We start from the raw sequence: 15,308 nt of genomic DNA, 5'->3' as shown, positions 1-15,308 counted from the left end.
GAGGTCCGCCGCCCGGCATCGCTCCGAGGGGGCCTCCAGGCATCGGCATCGGCATGCCCATCTTGGGTCCGCCCGCCGGACTCCTGGGGCCACCGTTGCCCGCCGACGGCCGGCTCGAAGGGATGGCCTTGGCACCGCTCGGCGCGGCGTGAGTCTCGCTCTTCTGAGCCGCCTTGATGATCTCGTCGTCGAGCACGTTGAGCGCCGCGCAGAGCACGATCCACTCGACCATGTCCTCGTTGCCCTCGCCCAGCGTCTGCCAGACGGCCTTTTCCTCGGCCGACTTGCCCGTGATGCTGACCCTCGTGCCTCCGCCGCCGCCGCTGCCCGCCGCGGCATTCTTCTGGATCTTGCCAAACTCGATCCGCTTGGGCGGGATGAGGTGGCCGGCGTAGGTGAAATAAAACATGGTCCACCACGTCGCGTTGGGGTTGGGCTTGGATATTTGGAAGAGGGGCTGCTCGTTGCCCGGCGCATCTGGGTTGGGCAGCGTCAGCTTGTAGACGGGGGCGTTGATGCCGGTGTTGGTAATCGACCATCGCAGGTTACGCGATGCCTCGCACCGCACCGTCCGGTCGTTGTTTGCCGCCGAGTGCCCGCCATCGGACGAGCCGGGGCCGCCAGGGCCGCGCGAGCCGGGAGGGGGCACCATCTTGGCGACGCAGAGGTCGCCCTGAGGCGAAGGGGTAAGCAGGTAGGTCTCCTTGTTGAAATTGGTGTGGATGTACGAGTAGAGGGTGTGGTGGGGCTGGCCGTAGGGGGTGACGATCAGCGTCGGCAGGTGGTTGGGGATGGGCGCATGGTTGGGCGAGGTGTAGATCGAGTAGACGGCGGACATGGTGGGCAGACGCTGGTGCGGTGAGGTCGCAAGGTGCGCTAGATGGCAAGACGCGTGTGTGAGCGTGGGTGGGTGCGTGCGTGTGCTCAAAGGCGCCCAGGGGAAGCTCGCACTGAGATGCTGGTGTGCGGCCTCCTAGTGCTCCAGTTGATAAGGTGTGTCGTCCTTGAAGCAATGGGGCGGCTCAGGTCGTCGGAGAGAGGTCGGAGTTGGGCGTGAGGCTTCGAAGTTCGAGTCCCTTGTTGGCTAGCGTGCGCCGTGGATGCCGACGCGCGGAGGATCGGAGCTGTGGTATGTTCGGCAGCGATGGCGATGGCGAGCAAACGAGAGTCGTGCAGGGGCAGCGAAGGTATCGAGGGTGGATGGAGGGCGGTCGAAGGGGAGAGGGGTCGAAGATGGACGGGGGCGTGAGGGCGGGCGTGGAGGGGATCGGTGGCAGGATGGAACGGAGTGCCGCGCAAGCGAGTAATAGGGTCAAGCAAGGGAGTTCAGAGGGGCCACGCTGATAGAGGGAGAGAGGCGAGGGTAGGGGAGAGCGAGGCGCAGGCAGGGCGACGACCGAGCCGACCGGCCGGCCGGCTCATCAAGCCAGCCAGCCAAACCAGCCAGGCCAGCGTGCCAGCCCAGCTCTGGCCAGGCCGAGCCTAGGCCTGGCCTGCCTAGGCCCTCCAGCCTCTGGCCTTTGACCACCAAGCTGGGCGCAATTTAAAAAAAGAAACAAGGGCCCTGGCCTGGACGCGCAATTCCAAATACAAAACTCTCGACGCATCGACCGATGTCAAGCAGACGCCTCACCCAAACAAAGAACCCGCACCGGCGCCGCCTGCAGACGCATTAGTTAGTCGCTCGGCGCCGCGTGGTGGCCCCGGAGGACAACTTCGACGGCAGAAAGCGATCCAGCTGCCGCTCGCGACGCCGGCTGCGAGGTGGTTTCGAGGCCACCAACTTGGCCTGTCGAGCAGGCCAGACTTCAAACACATCTGCGCGCACAGAGACGGCCTGGCTGACAGTCTGACCTCGTCTCGTGCGCCGCCGGCACGACAGCGTCCTGCTTCTTCCAACCGCGTCGGCCTTCCTGGCCCAGCCGCAAACAGCGAGCGAGATCACGCAACAGCGGGGCTCTGGGAATGGGCTGTGACTTGAACACGAATGCATGGGGATGACATAGGTCGAGGTCGAGGGCCACGTGTGTGCGTATGGGTACAAAAGCAAGCCGACCCCGGACAGGGCGGGGGCAGAGGAGGAAAAAGAGCGGAACTCCCCGTGCCGTGCCCGTCGAGGACGCCTCACTCATTTTTGGACGGGCTTCCTATGTCGGTCGACCCTCATCGTCGCCCTCGTCGCCGTCGCCGGCCGGGATGATGTTGGGAGAGTGCAGGGTCGCGGCGAAGACGACGAAAGAGAGAGAGCGCGGGTGAGACGCTTACTCCTGGTCGATGACAGTGGTTTGAAGGCCCTTGGCGTTGCCGAGGCCGAGGATCGGGACGGCGTATGTGTAGAGCTTCTCCTTGGCACCCTCGTCGTCGTTCCTCTTGCGCTCGAGGCGCACGCGCAGTCGCCTGGGGAAGTCCTTGACACCGAACTTCCAGATCTCCTGGTTCAGCTTGGGGTCGATGCGGACGTCCTTGGTGCCCATCGTCTTCTGAGCGAACTCGATGACGGCCTTGACGGCCTTGGGAGCGCGCTTCTTGAAGGCGACATCGTGGACGCGCCTGTGGAGGTGGATGGTGTACTCCCTCTGTGTGTGTGGGCGGCGGCAGGGGCGAAGAGGAGGGATGCAAGGTCAGCGCGGCCGTCACCAGAGTACTCGCCATGGTGGCGTGGCCCTGTGTCCCTTTCCCTTTACGTGGGCTGCTCCGCCAGTCCATCCGTCCTTGGCACCATTATGCCCTGCCAGGTGCCTGCATCGGAACGCCCTGCTTTCCTCCTCCTATCATGGCTGGACAAGCCTGTCGTCGCAGACGCAGGCGATGATGTCCATTCCTCCGCGTCTGCCAATTTGCCCGGGCGGCCTGCCACTAAGTCCTCCGGGCAGAACAGACCCAGGTCCGCAAGATGACCTATCCTGCCCGGCTCGTCCAGGCCATGACCTCCCGAGTCATTCCACCACCGGCTCTGCCCTCCGTGGCCCAGCATCGCCGGCCCGTCCCCGTGGCCCGATGCGACATACGGCGGGGACCGCCGTAAAAGATGAAGTCGAGTGGTACTAACAGTGACGACGTCGTCTGTCAGGGTGGCAAGCGCAAAGTTGGGAGGGCATGGTCAGCTTCAAGATTCGGCCAGGTGCACGCGCATCCCGTGTCTGTCCAAAGAAGGTCAAGGAGACTCACTAAGAGCCGATCGGGTCTTCCTGCCCTTCTGTGCCTTGTCGGTGGGAGCCATCTGCAGCAAATCAGAGCGAGCAGCAACAGTACGGAGCGTAAGTCCACCTGTCCAGAGAAGTTCGTGATGATGAATGCCGAGCCTCGGCGTTCAGAGACGTCGCTGATCGAAGTCGGGGCTGGCGGTTCTATGTTCGGGGTGCCGTATACGATCCCAGCAGCGATAAAGCCGGACGGTGCGAGGAAGGTCGAAGCCGGCTGCCTGTTCCCTGCTGATTCGGTCGGCAGGACCTTGCATCAGGTCAGACGCCGTCGGTGCGATGGTCTGCCTATCCCGATGAAGTGAATCTGCCGCATAGGTGTCGCCATAGACAAGGTCGTCCGAGGACCAGCAAAGTCGCGCTGGCAGCAGGAAGCAAGGCTTCTCTGCAGTCCGTCCGGCAGGCTCTAAGGCCAGCATTTCCGAGGCCGATGAAGGCGGAAGCGGCATGGGTCCAGGGTCGAAAGGTAGCTCAGGTCGATCGGAGCAAGCTGACCTTTGTATCGGTTCGTCGGTTGGGGGTCGGTAGGGCGCGATGCGGCAGTGTTACGACTGGCGGGTGGTGGCGGAATGTCGATGTCGTTGGCGATGTCTCGTTGGACGCCGTGGCAGCGATTCGGGCCGAGCGGGTGGTGCGCCAACTTACTTTTGCGGATTCTTGATGAGAGGGACCGTAAGGGGTTAGGAGGGTGGAACGATGGAGGTCGGGGACGGGTGACGAGCAGACGTCTGGCGTTGCCTGGCTGCGCTGGGCTGGGCTGGGCTGGGCTGGGCTGGGCTGGGCCCGGCTGGGGCAGCACTGGGCCGGGCGGCGGTCGAGCTGCACTTGACTGCCTTCCCACACCACCTCACAGGCTTGGCTGGCTGGCTGGCTGGCGGAAGCGACTTGGGCCGGCTAGCTGGCCAAACCCATGCCCGGCCCCGCGCCAGCGCCAGCGCCAGGATGCGGGCAGCGGCTTCGAGGCAGGGCTTGCTCGGAATTTTGGCAAGTGATCGAAGTCGATCTGCGCTTCGGCCGAGGTTGGTCTGGCTCCTCTGGCGATTTTTGAAGTTTTTCGAATTTTCTCTGTTGGGGGATTTCACTCGCGCGAGACGTTCGCAGGACGGGCCTCGAATTTCGGCGGCGGCGGCGGCGGGCAGGCTCAGATGGCTGAGCCAGAGCGGTGCTCTCGTTTCGCCGGGCTTGGCTGGCTGCCTACCTGCCCTCCAGCCATGGGCGAACTACGTACAGCAGGTGGCTGCCCAGCAGGCCACCAATACGAGGTCTGATGGCAGGATGGTTGCAGCTGGCGACATGCTTGGCTCGCTCCCAGCCAGAGCCTCGCGCTGATGGCAATGTAAGTCCGTCTACAGCAGAGCCTGCTCTAGAGGAGGACGGGCACCGCAGGGCTCAGCCAGAGTTGAGGCGAGGCGAGAGAGAGGAGGCTGGTTGCGAGGTGGACCAAGGCTCGGCATCCGGAAGTGGGCGGAGCGCGTGGCCCCGCGCTGGCAAAAGCAAGCAAAGCCACGCCACGCCCTGGCTCCGTTGGACGCGAGGCGAGTTGTGGAGGAGCGGGCTGCCCGGCGACGCACGGATGCACAGAGGTCGACGCCGGGCTGGCTGGCAAGCGCGCTGCTTATCTTTTTTTTGGATTTGGCGGCAGGCGGCCCGGGCGCAGCCAAGCGAGCCCTAAGTGTGACAGCCCCGCCCGTCATTGCTGGTCCTCCTCGCTCCGCCTTGCTTCCTCTTGTCAGCCAACCTCATCCCACCAATCTAATCTCTCTTGCCTCTCTGCCGTGCTTCGACCCCGCTCCATCGCTCTCACCATCGACCTGCCGGTATCGCCAGCTGCTCTGCTCTACCTGCTCGCCACCACCTGCCCACGACAGCGGCGACCACCTCTTTCGATTCCAACAAAAGGCCCCTACCCCTTGCTACCGCCGCAGCAGCGTCAACCCTGTCCGACCGCCCGCCCGACCGCCCTCCCGCTCGCTGCTTCTGCTCGGCGCTCAGCGCGCCATGGAGCGCGATAGCCCGCTCACCATCTCTGACCTGCCCCCCGAGATCCTGCGCGAGATTATCGCCCTCATCTGGCTCGATGCCATCCCAAAGTCGGCCTACCGCAACATCGACCCGCACGGCCTCCCCTCGGCACACCACGATGGCCGCCGCGTCTCCTCCACCCAGTCCGACGTGAGGAGGACCCTCTACTCGCTATGCCTCGTCAACCGCGCATTCTACTACGAGGCCCGGGTCCTCCTCTTTAGGCGCGTCCAGATCACCCTCCCCTACAGCTTCAGCCTGCTCCTCCGCACCCTCGGCGCGGCCCACCTCGCCAGCGCCTACGAGACCTATGCCCAGACCGGCACCGTCAACCTCGATCCCACCGACCCGGCATCCTTTGTCAACATGGTCGCCGCCGCCGGCTTCGCCCACGCCTCCGGACACCGCCTCGTCGTCTCAGCCTCGGGCACCAGCCGCCTCTCGCTCATGAGCCCGCCCTCGAGCCGCAACCAGAGCCCAGCGCCCGGGTACAGGCAGACTCAGGCGGCCGATTCGCCTGCGCCTCGCCGCCAGCGCGACATGGTCCGCATCAACGCCGACGACGACGGCGAGGTGGAGCTGATCTGGACAGAGGACGTGACGTCGTCGGCCGAGCAGCCCAGGTACCACGTCACGCTGCGCCAGTACGACGACGAGGCCAGCACGGTCCACCAGTGGGTGCGGCTGCTCGACTTTTCCAACTTCCGCACCCAGGGCATGCGGAGGACCATTGGCGAAGGCATGGAGCGCCGCTTCGTCACCCCCGCCCGCCTCTTGGCGCTCGTCACGGCCGCAGAGGGGCTCGTGGCGTTTGGCGCCAGCGAGACCATGGACAGCGCGCTGAGCAACGACGTCCTCGAGGCCCTCCTCTTCCGCGATGGCGAGGACAGCAAGCCCACCCGGCTGCGCGGCGTCTCGGTCGAACGGCACGCCGCCCGCTCACACAAGATGCTCCAGAGCCTCGACCTGTGCGAGTGCATATCCAAAAAGTTTGAGCAGGCCATGGAGCAGTTTGTCAACGAGCATCTGCGCAAGTTCAGCGGCCGACTCACCGACACCGTCCTGGAGGAGTCGGACATGGACGACGACGACGATGACGGCGGTGACGACGAGGAGGAGCGGAGGGGAAGAGGCCGGACCGCCGAACCGCGGACCGCGGGCGCAGGCGCCGTCGATGCAGCGCGTTCCGTCTCGACACGCAGGAGGGGCGACGGCCCCACGAGGCATCCTGCGAGGGCGACCACTTTCCCCTCCTTGCAGCGTCTAGGCCTGTCTGGCGTCACGCTGCCCAACGAGCTGCTCAACCCCTTCGTCATGGCCTTCCCGAGGTTGACCCACCTGGATCTCTCGCGCACCAAGGCCGATCCGGCGCTCCTTCGAGCGCTCGGCGCCGCGAGCGACCTTCGCCTCGAGAGCCTCTCGCTCGCCTTTTGCCGGCGGCTCACTTCGGAGTCAATCACCGAGCTTCTCGTCGACTCGCCGGCGACGGACGAGCTCATCGAGCTCTCCCTTGCCGGCACGATCTCGTTCCCGACTTGCTTGGACCCTCACGACCTCCGCTGCATTGTCACCACGGCGCCATGCTTCCGCTCGGGTCGGATGCGCTACCTCGACATGGGAGGATGCGTGCTCACCGACGACATCCTCGCCGCCGTCACGCCGCAGCCGGCCCTGCTCGACCTCGGTCTCGCCCACTGTCCGACGATATCGCTGGCGGCGGTCAGCAGGCTGCTGCGGGACAAGGCGCCCAACGTCCAGGTGCTCGAGCTTGCCGAATCGTGCACGGCCACGCTGCCGCTCGCCAACGCGCCGGGCGTTCTGGGTTCGCACAGCGGCATCGGCATCAACGCGGTTCAGCTGCAGACGATCCTGCTAGGGCCCTGCACCAGCGTCCCGCCGATCCCCATCTCGCAGCAGCTCGCCATGATGGGGTTCAAGTCGGGCACCGCCGTCGACCCAAACACGCCGCGGCCGCGCCCCGCCACCAACCTGCGCGTGGTCGGCCTCTCGGAGTCTTCGCTGCGGACCGTGCGGGGCGGCTTCGGAGCCTGGCGTGTCATCTGGGGCGCCGGTCGGAGAGGCTGGGTGGTCGACACGGCGGCTGGACCCGATCCCGATGCGCTCGACGACCCGCATGGCACGTACGGCGCGCTGGCCTCGTCTCGTGGGGCGGATCGAGGTGGCCTGCGCGGTGGCGGCGGCGGCGGCGGCGGCGGCGACGACGACATGATGTCGCGATCGCGCTCGCTGCTGGGCAAGAGGCCGGTGCTGCCCTCGCTACGCCGAGCGCACTCGACGTCCGGGGCATCGCACTCGCGCTCGCGCTCGCGGCACCCCGTCTCGACGTTCCCGGCCGACGCCAAGCTCGAGCCGAGGGAAGAGGTGATACGCGACCTGCCGCCAGACCATCCGCGTCGCAGGGCGCTGCAGGCCCTCTCGGACGCCAACGGCCACGTATCGGGAGACACGGGCTGGCACAGCAGGAAGATGGAGGTGCTGCTCGGCTACGGTCTGCTGGGCAGAGAGAGCGGCCTCTACGCGCTGGCGGCATACCAGACGTGAAGAGTTGAGGGGAGGACCGGACGACGGGGCGAAGAACGTCGGTCTCGCGGCGCGGGCGGCGCGCGGACGAGGGGAACCGGAAGCGGAGCCAACCTCGACGGATCAGGGTCGGACCTCGCCGCCTCATAACATATACCCCATCGGCGGCCGGGCCGGACGCGGTCGCGTCGCCGAGCAGGTCAGCCAGGTCTCCAAACACTCACAGGATAGCACGGCCCTTTTTCCCCCGCATTTCTCGCATCAGAGTGTATTCCATGGTCACCTTGCACCTATCGCCACCTTGCAACCCCATCGAGCGCCGATACCAGGCAGGTGCAGGCGTTGCGGGCGATCCGACTACGTCCCTGAAGCTCGACGGCGGTTGCGGAGTTGGCGAGCTCGTCAGGTCTGGCATCTAGATCGATGTCGGTGGAAGTTGGCCCCTCACGCTCGGCGCGGCAGGAGGCCAGCAGCGAGGCCGAGTTGATCTACGGCTCCTTCGGTAAGATGGTCATGTCCGCCGTGCAGAGTGCGGATATACGTCGCCTTGGCCCCGGTCGCATCCCCATTTGATGACGACGACGATGAGAAAGAGGGGGGTATCGGATCGAGGTGAAACTGGTGCACCTCTGCGAAGCGCTCGATGGTCCTGGTCCGCACGGCGGGCGGGGCGCCGTGGTGCTGCGTGTGCGAAGAGACGAGGGCGTCCCACAGCACCCGGCTGTGCGAGACGGGGATAATGGCATCGTCGTCGGCGTGCAGAATGACAATGTGCGGCTTCCTCGACGTCGTGCTTCCCTCGCTCCCGTCGCCACTGCCGACGCCTTTAGAAGGTCCCTCGTCGCTGGCCGTTTCGGACACGGCCGCTTGGAGATCGGGTAGCGGCAGAAGGAGGCGCGGAAGACGTTGGTCGGTTGCGAACTTTGTCACCTGGTACTTTTCCACCAGGTCTGCGTGCGACCGCGTGCAGGACGGGGCCGAGGGACGCGGCGACGGGGACGTCAACGACCGCTGCGCGCCAAGGTCAAAGATGCCGGGCCTGAGGGACTCACGCTGTGCACCGGGAATGAGCTTGAGCGGCGCGAGGACGGGCAAGAGGCCGGCGATCCTAAAGTTGCTAATCACGGCGTTGATCGACGAGTAGGCGGCCATCAGGACCACGGCCTGGGGCGGCGTGCCCTGCTCGTGCAGCTCGTGCGTGACGGCGGCTGCCACCCCGCTGCCCAGGCTCTGTCCGAAGACGACGATGCCGCTGCCGTCGGTGTGCCCGCTGCGGGTACGGACAAAGTCAAAGGCGGCGCGTGCGTCCAGCACTACGCCGCGTTCGCTCGGATCGCCATCCGAGTCGCCGAACCCCCGGTAGTCGATGGCGATCACGTTGACCGCGAGCCGGGTCGAGAGCGACGAGTAGGCGCGGATCCGGAAGGGTGCGGCGCGGTTGGCCGCGTTGCCGTGCAGGTCTGGCGCGCGGGACGTGCTCTGGCTTTGCTCAGCTTCGGCGCTCCGGCTCTCGACACGCAGAGAATGTGACTCACAGATGATCGTCGGATACTGCTTCAGCGCGTCGTCGAAGAGGTCATCCGCGATTGGCCCATCGTGGGTGTCCTGCGCTTGATAGAATGCCTCGCTGTCGACGGCGAAAGAGGTTGGCGTACTAGCGTCAAGTCGCGTGCGGGGCCCGATCGTCCGCTCTGCCGGGAGCGGCACTCACGGAAGGATGTGCCAGGCGCCTAGAGAGAGATACAGAAGGGTGTAGCCATTGAGCACGGTGCTCTGCTTATCACGAAGCGGACGCCGGCAGCTCACCAATGGAGACGTTGTCGGCTGTCGTCAGACGAAAGTTGCGCGTCTTGAAGGCTGCATGTGGGACGGGCCAAGGCAGGCAGGTGTCGGTGAGCTCGAATTGGCTGGGAATGCAGCGGAGAGTGTCACCCACGGGCCAGACCGTAGCGTTCGGGATGGTCAAAGTCGGCCTGGACGATGGGATCAAAGCGCATTCAGTCAGCCAGCTTGCCCGCGCGGTCCTTGTTCGCCGGTCAACATGCAGGCGACCTCACAAAGAGAGGGAACGGGATCTTGTGTAGGAAGAGGAAGCTGTCGCGGGCTCAAGCAGCAGCGCAGCCGGTCGTTGTTGTCAGTGACGGCGTGTACGGCGAGAGAGAGAGAGAGATGCGCAGCCGCCACGCACTGCTTCTGGATCAAGGGCGTGAACATGGCGCACAGGAAGCCGGTGTAGATGGCCACGATGCCGAGAGGCTGTCGAGCGGGGTAGGATATGCACGGACAGCGTTTTCAGCATGAGGGCGGCGCGCTGATCCTGGATCAGGACGGGCTCACCACGACATGGGCCCTGGCGAGAAAGTTGGCCGCCATGGTGCGCGAGGCCGGTCGTCCTGCCGTCAGCTGGGATCGAGCCGAAGAGAAGGAGGCAAGGTCTGGCGCGATCTAGGAGCAGAGCCAAGAACGGATAGTGTGGCTGCAGGGAAAGGGGTGGTTGACATTCAAGGGGATCGAGAGGTAGGAATGAGGTCGAGACGCTCGAAGGCGAGGGAGGTGGAAGGAAGGGCAGCGTCGGGCAAACGTGCCAACCAAAACGTGCCAGGCTGGCCGTGTGGAGGAGCGTCGTGCGGTCGGTGGCCCGCCGGGTGCCGGGTGCCGGGTGCCGCGCGAGCAGAGTGCCTACGGCCGAGTGAAGCAACATCCCACGCTGGCCTTGGATCGTCGCTTCCGAAAATGCGAGGACCCCTTCTCTGGCTTCTGAATTCTCGAGTTGCTGCCAGGCTAGGGGAGGACAGCACGCCGCCAGGCGAGGAAGAAAATTGTGCGCAACCCTGCCTGCCTGCCTGCCCGCCCGCCCGCCTGCCTGCCTGCCCCAGCCTTGCTTGCTTCTCGCCGCGCAGCCCAGCCAGCCAGCCCAGCCCAGGCCAGCAGCCAACACCTCCAACCGCGACTGGCCACCATCATCACCTTGGACCGCCATCGATACCCTTCATCCTCCGCATTTCGACTTCGATCCTCGGCCCACACTCGCACTTTTGCCTTGCCGACGCCGTCATCTCGCACACCGCCGCCGGCTTGCACTCATCAGCACCACCGATAACCGCCGCCGCCGCCGCCGCCGCCATCATGTCGGCAAAGACCGCCAGCGCCGCCCTCGAGGCCAAGCCCGCCCCCGCCGACAAGCGTCAGTCGGAGCTCGACCGCGCCGCCCTCGAGGCCCTCGAACTCGACTCGGATGAGATCACCTCGGTCCGCCTCGACGGCCTCGCACTCACAAAGATTGTCAAGCACTGCAGGGACGCCCACCCCGCCGCCGCTTCCGGCACCCTTCTCGGCATGGACCTCGGCGGAACCCTCGAGGTCTCCAACGTATTTGCCCTCCCCAACCCCGGGCGAGGAGGCGACAGGGACGAGGACGACGACCGCGCCAGCAGGAACGGTAAGTAGGGCTCGCCCTCCCCTTTGCCCGTACTGCCTCCTTGTCGAGTGGAGGCACGGTATTCTCCATCCCCCATGGCGTCAACCGCAGCAAGAGGCACCACCTCCATCCCATGGCTCGAGCATACTGACATTGTCGCCTCGCCTCGCCCTCTCTTTCGTCGTCGGTCCGCCTCCTGCAGCCACGCGGTACACGAGCGACATGGTCCGACTGCTGCGCGACGTCAACGCCGACGCCAACCCCGTCGGCCTCTACCAGGGCTGCTTCCTGGGTGCCTTCCTCAACTCGTCGGTCGTCGACGGCCTCGCCGCCATCGCCGGCCTGATGGAGCGTGAGGGCGCCAGCGGCAAGGGCAAGGGCGTCCTCATCGTCCACGACCTCGCCCAGTCGGCCCAGGGCAACACCTCGGTCAAGGCCTACCGCCTCTCGCCGTCGTTTATCGAGGCCCACCGGGCTGGCAAGTTCCACACTCAGAGCCTCATCGACCACAAGCTCACCTTTGCCAACGTCCTCGTCGAGATCCCCGTCGCGCTCCGAAACACTGCGCTCCTCGACGCCTTCCTCAGCAGCATCTCCACCCCCTCAGCCCCCGCGCCGTCAATTGTGCCTCCCTCGACGTCGGAGCTGCTCGTCAACCCGCCCACCGCCGCCCTCGGGCCCTCGCACACGTCTCTCAACCTCGCCCTCGAGCCCGTCCTCGCATCTTCGCTCGAGGCGACGCTCGAGATCCTCGAGGAGCACGCCGCCGAGGCGGGCAACGTCGGCTTCCAGGCGCGACAGCTGGCAAGGGAGAAGGCCAAGGCCGAGGCCTACCTCGCGCGGAAGAAGGCCGAGAACGCTTCGCGAGAGGCCCAGGGGCTCGCCCCGCTCCCCATCGAGGACGTCAACCGACTCTTCAAGATCCCCGCCGAGCCCAGCCGTCTCGAGACGACATTGCTCCTCGGACAGCTCGACAGCTCGGCGAGGCGCCTCGCCGAGACGGCCGCCGTCGGCGCTGTCCAGCTCCACGCCGCCAGGACCGGCGCCGCCTGATGGGTCTCCGTGTCACCGTTGGGCCGAGGCGGGGGCAGGAGCAGGGGCAGCTGCTCCGCGGGGAACTTGCGGCGGAGGGCGCAGACGAAGGCGCCGCACCAAAACAAATTATGCCGTGTCAGCGGCAACCGAGCAGAGGCGTCGGGTCTTTGCAGGCAGCAAGCCAGCTTCACTGCTCCCCAAAATGCCTTCGGGATCTTCCCGGGCTAGGTCACGTCGGTCGCAAGGCGATGGCCATCGCTGCCCTGTCCCGCGTCGAGCGGCTGCCGTCGCTACCCGCTGTTCGCTTCTGCGTCGCGCTTCCCTGGCCGGACCATCCCTCCTTTGTAGTATAGATCGGTCGCTCGCACCGAGCCTCTGCCCCTCTCCCTCGCTTTCTCCGACACACTCCAGAGCTCGATGGAAGCTGGCATCGCAGCCTTCGATTTCGATTCGCAGGTCGGGTCTGTGAGCGCATGTGTGTGGCGATCCGCCGAGTCTGTGTCACTCGAAAGGTTCGGTCGGATCAAGATGGTCGAGCGCTGGCATTCCTGTCTTTTCGGAACCGGAGCGAGACGGACGGGGCCGTCGAGGTTGGATTTCGTGTCGAATAAACGCGACGATTCGGTGTCGGTCCGATGGGCACGAGGTAGCTGGCTCGAGCCCAGTCTGGCCTCGTTTTGTGCTTGCCGCCATCATGCTGGCTGCACATGCTCTCGACAAAAGTGAGATGGACGCAGGGGAAGGCGGGTCTGGACCACCGTCTCTCCGCGCAGCTTCCACCTCGCATGGCTGCTACCGTTGCAGGTGCAGGTGGTTGTCTGGTCTGCCGGGGTGGAAGGTTGGCGGGGAGGGGGGCCGCCGACCCACCTCATCCGATGGACGGCCCACGTCGCGATCAGCTCCGCCATCTCCACCCCTCCGTATTGTCGGCAGCCAGGAGGGCGATCACATCCGGACGTCGTCCTCGTTTCATCTCACCCACCTTCGGTCGTCCGGTCGGTAGGCCGAGCAGGGTATGACGAGGCTGGTACGCTAGGACCCGGATGCCTCGACCAGGATACATACTACGGTACGACACGGCGCGGCACGGCACCCCTGCATACCTTCCTCGTTGCATCGTTGACCGAGCGACAGGCACGGAGCCAAGATACAGCAAGACAGGCTTCGATATGATCACGAGCACAGGAGGTGCATGCATGGAAAGCAGCTGCGACGTGATCTAGAAGGATCAGGAGGCACGCCCAACCCACACGACGTTAGAAGTTCAAGCAGACTAGGACGGACGGACGGTTCCAGGCGGCCATCGCGCCTCGGGACGTCCGCAGAGACATGTTTTCCGTCGGTATCCGCTCGTCCGCCTGCTCTGCGTTTTAAGACTCAGCTCTGCTATGGATCGCACGACAGACAAATCCAGCTGCGCTGGTTCTCCTGTTGCCAGTACCACAGGGAGATCATCAGGTTGCCCATCGAACGAGGTACTGTTGGTGCGCTCGGTCGATACGCACGGGGCCTCGGCGGGGATCTACAGGATCTCGATTCGAGACCGCAAGAACGAGAAGAGAAGCAGACAAGCAAGCAGGTAGCGCGCGACCTCGATACTGGAGGAGAGGGCCGCACCAGCAGGAACCTTGGTTAAGCCCTCAATCTATCTCATTGCCGCGCAAGAGGGACGGGGTCCACCTCGATCTTGCTTGCTTGTCTTGGTCCCCAGAGGTGAGACACCGGGTCGCTTTTGCGCGCGACGAAGGACCGCGCGGTCAAGCGTCGCCTAGGAGCGAGCGTTGCTCGCTACTGCTGCGGCAGCAATCCTCGCTCTCGCCACCGCAGCTCTACTCTGGAACGACGGTATGAGCTGTACCGTAGCTTGTCGAAGTCTACCGCTTGCTCTTTCAAAAGGAAACTGGCGACCTAGTGTTAGGGTCCCACCGTGGCGCAAGGTGGCGTCGCAAGAGTGTCGATGCTGCGGCGGGCGCACGTTAGATTGAAGGCCGGCCGCTCCGGCTGCTGCTGATTGGACGACGGCGGCGACGAAATGATGGCCTCGCCAGCCTATGTGTCTATATGTAGCGCGGGACAGCCGAGGGCCGGAGGCGAAGCCTGGCAAGGCGGAGATGTCAAGCAACAGATCGAAGCAGGCCGGGCGCGGCTGAGCAAACAGGCTAGGCTGGCAGGCTGGCGTGGTACAGCAGAGGCAGATCGAGCAAGTTTGCCGCATGGCCGCTGGCACCGAACCCGACTGACCCTGGCCTCGCCTCGCCTCGCCTCTCTCCTTAGCCTAGCCTGTCGTACACGCCTGCTTGGCTAGGTGCCAGACCGAGGCGGTACATAGCGCGAGGCGCCTCTTTGACAGAAACCCGGGTGACCTCCTTGCCGAAACCTGCCTGCCTCGCAACACCGTCGCCGTCGCCGTCGCCGTCGCTTCATTTGCCACCCGCGGCGCGCACGCAAAGCCAGGCCCACTCACCACTTCGCGTTGCGCCAACGACGCCATACGTGGTACGGTTGTTACGCCTTTGAGCTCAATGGCGTACCTGTCGCCGCAGCCACCATCTTTCCGTTCATCACATGCAGCTGCTAGTAGCCCATAAGCGTTGTTCAATGGGGAGCGGAAGCGAAGTTGCCGGCGATCACACAAGGTGACACGGATGGCGGGGCGCGCAACGTCGATGACCCGCCTGCCAGGTAGAGTAAGGCCAGCGAGGGTCGAGAACACCTGGCCGGTCGACCGGCCTGACGGCCGCCTGATCCCGACGTCTGCCAGCCAGCCAGTCCGCGGGTCGGCTGCATAGATGCATCATTCGACGGCTGCAACGGGTAGGTCCCGATTCTGGGTACAGCCCCCCCGACGATGCCGACGGTGGTGGTGGCCGGTCGATGGCGACGGACGGCTACGCTGCCTGCCCTTGCCCTCTTCAACCTTGCCCTGCGTGCAGCGCCGGCCAGGCTCAAGCAGAAGAAGGTGCTCGAACCGTCCTCCCCTCTCGAGGGTGTCCGTTGCGTACCCCTGTGTAGATCAGTAGAAGAGTAGGTTGACCGCGCGTGTATTATTGTTCGCTGCTGCCTCGTCGAGCTCCGCCGGGCCGCTATGGAAG

General features: G+C 65.2%; 6 protein-coding genes across 6 annotated transcripts in view; 3 read left to right on the top strand and 3 right to left on the bottom strand.

Moving 5' to 3' along the window:
* PFL1_00526 (uncharacterized protein) overlaps window positions 1–838 on the bottom strand; it is a gene marked incomplete at both ends in the record, with an annotated part of 1,020 nt that extends 182 nt beyond the window's left edge. Inside the window, one exon of the mRNA XM_007878020.1 lies at window positions 82–838. Within this exon, the coding sequence (XP_007876211.1) occupies window positions 82–838 (757 nt within the window). The remainder of the gene's footprint in view (window positions 1–81) is intronic.
* A 1,423-nt stretch (window positions 839–2,261) lies between these two features.
* On the bottom strand, window positions 2,262–3,220 carry PFL1_00525 (uncharacterized protein; the record flags this gene model as incomplete). Its single annotated transcript, XM_007878019.1, has 3 exons — window positions 2,262–2,576; window positions 3,050–3,063; window positions 3,169–3,220. 3 exons carry the CDS (start codon window positions 3,218–3,220, stop codon window positions 2,262–2,264), a joined length of 381 nt encoding a protein of 126 aa, XP_007876210.1.
* Window positions 3,221–5,198: 1,978 nt separating this feature from the next.
* PFL1_00524 (uncharacterized protein) lies at window positions 5,199–7,784 on the top strand (the record flags this gene model as incomplete). The annotated part of the gene is made up of 1 exon (XM_007878018.1): window positions 5,199–7,784. The coding sequence occupies one exon, from the start codon at window positions 5,199–5,201 to the stop codon at window positions 7,782–7,784; it is 2,586 nt and encodes an 861-aa protein (XP_007876209.1).
* A 423-nt stretch (window positions 7,785–8,207) lies between these two features.
* Window positions 8,208–10,136, bottom strand: PFL1_00523 (uncharacterized protein; the record flags this gene model as incomplete). Its single annotated transcript, XM_007878017.1, has 9 exons — window positions 8,208–8,713; window positions 8,816–9,223; window positions 9,299–9,390; window positions 9,475–9,493; window positions 9,570–9,620; window positions 9,700–9,736; window positions 9,821–9,857; window positions 9,952–10,019; window positions 10,101–10,136. The coding sequence occupies 9 exons, from the start codon at window positions 10,134–10,136 to the stop codon at window positions 8,208–8,210; spliced, it is 1,254 nt and encodes a 417-aa protein (XP_007876208.1).
* Window positions 10,137–10,889: 753 nt separating this feature from the next.
* On the top strand, window positions 10,890–12,234 carry PFL1_00522 (uncharacterized protein; the record flags this gene model as incomplete). The annotated part of the gene is made up of 2 exons (XM_007878016.1): window positions 10,890–11,202; window positions 11,384–12,234. The coding sequence occupies 2 exons, from the start codon at window positions 10,890–10,892 to the stop codon at window positions 12,232–12,234; spliced, it is 1,164 nt and encodes a 387-aa protein (XP_007876207.1).
* Window positions 12,235–13,408: 1,174 nt separating this feature from the next.
* On the top strand, window positions 13,409–13,852 carry PFL1_00521 (uncharacterized protein; the record flags this gene model as incomplete). Its single annotated transcript, XM_007878015.1, has 1 exon — window positions 13,409–13,852. One exon carries the CDS (start codon window positions 13,409–13,411, stop codon window positions 13,850–13,852), a length of 444 nt encoding a protein of 147 aa, XP_007876206.1.
* Between the last annotated feature and the right edge of the window lie 1,456 nt (window positions 13,853–15,308).

This window comes from Pseudozyma flocculosa (assembly GCF_000417875.1).
Source record: "Pseudozyma flocculosa PF-1 unplaced genomic scaffold scaffold00001, whole genome shotgun sequence".
Classification (NCBI taxonomy): Eukaryota; Fungi; Basidiomycota; class Ustilaginomycetes; order Ustilaginales; family Ustilaginaceae; genus Pseudozyma; species Pseudozyma flocculosa.
Note: the sequence above shows the minus strand (reverse complement) of the source record. Positions and strands in the feature narration are given on the sequence as shown.